At 47.6% G+C, this 5,000-nt stretch overlaps 2 protein-coding genes across 2 annotated transcripts in view; one reads left to right on the forward strand and one right to left on the reverse strand.

Annotated features, from left to right (window-relative positions):
- LOC125953375 (pericentrin) overlaps positions 1-5,000 on the forward strand; it is a 465,615-nt gene that overhangs the window by 148,098 nt on the left and 312,517 nt on the right. The window lies entirely within an intron of this gene.
- The window catches only part of LOC125953629 (uncharacterized), a 48,828-nt gene that overhangs the window by 10,821 nt on the left and 33,007 nt on the right, over positions 1-5,000 (reverse strand). Inside the window, exon 7 of the mRNA XM_049683311.1 lies at positions 4,100-4,357. Within this exon, the coding sequence (XP_049539268.1) occupies positions 4,100-4,357 (258 nt within the window). The remainder of the gene's footprint in view (positions 1-4,099; positions 4,358-5,000) is intronic.

The raw sequence follows: 5,000 nt of genomic DNA on the forward strand, positions 1-5,000 counted from the left end.
GGACGCACGCAGAGAATAGTCATAAAATTAAACTTTGCCTGCCAAGTACTGCTGCTTTTTGCGGTGGTTCGGTTCGGTTCGGTTTTATTGCTTTCCTTTTGTTACATGCCGTATGGTGCAGCATAAATTTGACAACAAGTCAGCCGTTAGGTAATGGGGCGGTGACCGTCTGTCGGCGGTCACGGTTTGAATTGCTGCTGCACCATAAAGCCCGAACGAGTCACTTATGCGCGTTCGCTGTTGAATTCTGAAATGATGACACTAAGGCCGACTAACAATGACAGGAATAAAAGCTACAAGCGAGCAGCATTCCAATTGCCATTGCCACCATACAGCAACTTATTTCTCTCAAAAGTTTCATCTTCCTTAATCTTATCAGAGAGAGAAAGAGCGGGAGAGAGGGAGACAGTGTGGAATTCATTGACCGAATCACAGAATTGCTGCCACGCCCGCTGCCAGTGCGTCATTAGTCAGCGTCAACGCAATTCGGCAAAAATTGCGTTTTGGTGCTGACGAGAAATTAACGAAGATGAATAACTTGTCAGCGGAAGCGGCACCTCGCTTGGCTGTCACATCGCGCGCTCCGGACACCCCGTGACCAGTGGTGGCGATTTATCTTTTCCTTTATCAGTGGGGCCGCGAAGAGTGCGCTTCAAGGTGACCTGCAAGGAATGAGGTCATTCAAGAGAAACGGGACTACTTCTGAAGGCGGATAAAAATGATGGTTGATGGATGGATTGTTTGTACAAATCCCAAAACAACTCACGAGTGGGAATTGCGCACCGGGGATAGAGGAATTCTCTGCTTCAAATGGACCTTTTCAAATCTTAATGAATTATTCAATCAAGACACCAACACAAGGCTGCTTCATATTTCGGTGTTCAAATGCGCGCATCAGAAAAGAACCAATTTTGATGCCAATGGAATTATGTTTCAGCTCAATTATGGGTCATTATGTTGGAGCAAAATTATTGTGTCCCCCGATTTGTCTCAAAACAAACGTCGGATTTGGCCAGATGGCCAGCATGTCAAACGTGGAGTGGTCCACTGGACTGGTTGCCAAGGACCCCAAAGTGTTGTAATTATTGTGCAATTGTGCAAACCGTTTTATTTGTCAATCAACGTTACAATGAAATGGAGGAGAAACTATAAATGTATCGCTTGGAGTTTAATGGTCTAGACCTTAGACCTTTGGGACCATTTATTGATCTACTTTCAACCGCGAATCGTCTGCTCAAAACAACTAATATAAGCGAAAAGAAAACTGCTTGAATTGTCAATAACGGCACTGTACTCAATCTAGGACATGATTAGAGTGTTGTATTTTTAGAAAATAATCAAATACACCGCCAGTCTGAACTCGTAATGACGCAGTGAACCAAACCAGCACCAGTTCGATGCACCAAAGTTGACCACGATCCACAATCCGTGGAGGAGGGTTCACTTTGCTATACTAGAAAGCTAGTTGTAGCAGTGGACAGATGATTGATCGAGCGGCACAACATAACAGCACGGGTATGGTGGAAATCCTGCAACCAGCGAGCTAGCAACCACTATTCATTTCGTACTCCTTTGCTCGTACTCTAGCACAAGAAGTCTGCCGATGTTCGACCAACGGTCGCCGTCTGACTCAATGCAACAGTGGCAAAGGCGACTTCAAAAGCACAAAAGCCAATGCACTAGAGACGTCTGCGACGCTCGAGACGACGACGACGATGACGAAGGTTGGTGCGAGGTGCCTTGGGTGGGTTCTGCCTTGATGTAAGGTATGTTTCAGCTTCAGCTCATTCATTCTCAACATTCTACGCAGAGCTTACGGGTGGAAACACTGGCGAGCGCATTTCATTTTTATTTGTAAGCATGCTATCCGCCTGCTTGGTTTCCTTTTGAGTCCCGCCAATGTCTAGACGTGCTCCGTGCGGTCGTCCTCGTTGTCGAATGGAAGAAACATGGCGCTGCGCGCTCGGTGCGCTCCTATAAATAGCGAAAAAGGGTGGCAGAAGAACACGCGAATCGCCAACAGGACAGGCTAGCCCATGATGATGACGACGAGGATGATGATGATGATGATGTAGAGGGAAGGTGGCCCCACAATGATTCGTTTAAATCGTGTTCTGGGCCTCCGTCTTGGTGGTTCCGAGAACACTTTCAACTGCAGAAAGTGCAGCGCTACATGGTAACTCTGAATTGCCGGAGTTGAAGGAGAAGAGTTGGAGAAATTAAATAAAAGCCGTGATTCTTCTTCGAATTCAGAGAATCACTTTTCAATTATGGCGAACAAGTGCGGCGATGCTATTCAGCAGAGTTCGAGGTAGGACGATGGGTGGATGTTGCCTATTGGTGGCGCTGTCTCGAGCAAGATTGAAGACCGAGCATGACTGTACTAGTTACGAAAAGAAAATTCTTGAAAAAGTCCACATGGAGTAGCTACAGTTCAATTGTCGAACGACGTTACCATGAGCAGCTATTTAAAGCCTACTGTGCCTAGTGCTGCGACCTGAGCATGCCTTGCAATACGACAATAAAATCACCCGAAAAAGCCCCACCGGGTATGTTACAACAAAGGGCCGATTCCCTGGTCCCCGGACATCCCTTCCGGGGGCATCTGATAGCATATAGGCCTAGACCGTATCCCGAGCAAAAGCACAACAAAAAAGGCAGCTAACTTTCAGAACAATTCCAACGACCACGACATCCACTGCAAAAGGGACGCCAAAACGTAGTACGACCTCCTATTGTTCCTATCGCAAATGACGACAACGTAACGACCATGGGCGTGTGAGGGAGGGAGGTGGTCCCACCATTTATTCTCAAACCGTTCGTCGTTCGCTCGTTTCAAATGTTTCGCTTTTCAAAAGCGCGACTCGACGGAATGGTGGAATGGAATGTAAGCCAAGCCCAAGGACCAAGCGACCGACAAAACGTCTCAACAACAATCCAGGGACCAAACGAGAATGGGGGGAAAAGGGAGGAAGTACACTTTTTCCACCCCATTTCCATTATAAAGGGAGGCGGAGTTTCACTCCATGACCAAGGACTCCATCCCTCCTCGCGCGCCATCTTTTCCGGTGATCGAATCGAAGGTTTTCGTAGTTCGACTATTCCCGTGTTCCCCCCCTCGGAAGGTATCCGCGGTATCGTTTCGCGCTGATTTCTCTGGCCGGCCGGGTGTTTGGCCATTCGCCAAAGCTACACCACAACCTTCTAGCCAGCCAGCCAGCCCGGCAGAATGGGTGGCCAACAATCGTTTGCTTCTTCTCCCTATTTTTTCCCCGTCGCAGCTCGCATGTAGCTCTGGAAGGATACAATAAATAGCTCGTTGTGGCTATCCGGCCGGGCCCTCTGGTGGTTGTGTGGGATTATAGGCCAGTCCGGTGTACGAGGTGCTGGTGCTTTTAGAACCGTTAACTAGGTTAGCGAGCGAGCGAGCAAGCGTGTGTGTGTGTGTATGTGTGCTGTGTATGCACAGGATGCAATCGCACGATGCCCTCGCGAACAAATCGAGATCTGAGGTTGAGGTGCACCGCAATCGAGAACGCCGATGCCGCGCCATGTCTGTGTGGTCAAACATACGCGAAGAAAAAAAAGAGGGTTGGCAAAAGAGGAAAAAGAGGAAACGGACAGCCTGTAACGACGGAGCGAAACGGAAACATCGTCAAGCGGTCAAGTGAGTTCGCGATAGTCGCTTCGAATTCGCTATTAGCAACGGGAACGGCGTGGACGAGCTTTGGTCAAATGCATTCCTTCCCTTTTTTTTTGCTTCGTTTTTTTGGGCGAGGAAGGACGATTGTAATTGTGCACGCGAGCACGGAAGAGGATGGAGCAGCATGGATAAGAGAGCGTCCGATCCGAACCGATTCGCTGGAAGTCACTGGATAGCAAAAAAAAAAAAAAACTACGGTCCGAACCACGGTCAATATTCAATTGAAAGTTCGAGTTCGAGCAAGTCAAACGATGGGATGGCAGGAAAGGAGGGACCACTACGTGGCCCCTGCCTCGAGAGACAATTAGAAAGCAGTTGAACCCGGTTTCCGGTTCCGGGTCCCGCCCTGGAACCCGCCAATTCATCCAAGGCAAAAGGTACGACGATTGCGCTTACCTTTAACCGCAACTGAAACGGTCTGAAGTGGTCCTTGGTGCGATTGGTTGCGATTGCTGGTGCTGGTGCTGGTGCTGGTGCTGGTGCTGCCAGTGGTGGAGGACTGGTGGCCAACGCACTTGTATGTGCCGGCATCCTGATACACGACGTCCTTCAGCGAAAGCTGGCCGGCCGGACCGTAACTGGAGAAGCCACCGGAACCGGGCCCTTTCATGCGCACCGTGGCCGAGTCGAGGTGGGACCAGCAACCGAGTGAGCCTGGAAATGGTAAAAAGCATCGAGAAGAGATCGAATACACACACACACACACACCGTTATACATCTACATAGCAAGTTTTGTAATTTAATATTGATATTCCGTGGAGTGAATCGAGCGGAGACGGGAGCAGGATGCAATATGTAATTAAAAGGAGATACTGTGACGAGTGTTTTCATATATCCTTTTGCCTTCGATCTCGGAAGCGGAGCAAGGGATTTGATTGTAGAATGAATGCTGTTTTGATCCGGTGAACTTTGTTTGCCGTAAATCAATCAAAAGAGTTTTCGAACTGGAAGCAGCTACTGGGTACCGAATGCAATAAGTTCGTTGAGTTGTTATTAAAACACGTTTAACAGAATGCAATTTTGCAAAGCATCTTGTGAAAGGAATTATTGGTATTACGGTTATTCTATTCCATATCTCCTCCACTTTTATGACGGCTATATTAAATTCCATCCTAAGGAGATGTTTAAAAGTGGATTCATATTACATTCTTGCTGATGAAGTAAAATCAACATGCTTCCTAATTGGATGCCTTGTGTTGTGCAATAGAATATTCGAAAATCATGATAGCATCGAAGATTCTGACGCAATAATGACGTTACAAATCAGTATGCATCAATTGATCTAAAAATTAAACTA

The sequence above is a fragment of the Anopheles darlingi genome, chromosome 3 (assembly GCF_943734745.1).
Source record: "Anopheles darlingi chromosome 3, idAnoDarlMG_H_01, whole genome shotgun sequence".
Classification (NCBI taxonomy): Eukaryota; Metazoa; Arthropoda; class Insecta; order Diptera; family Culicidae; genus Anopheles; species Anopheles darlingi.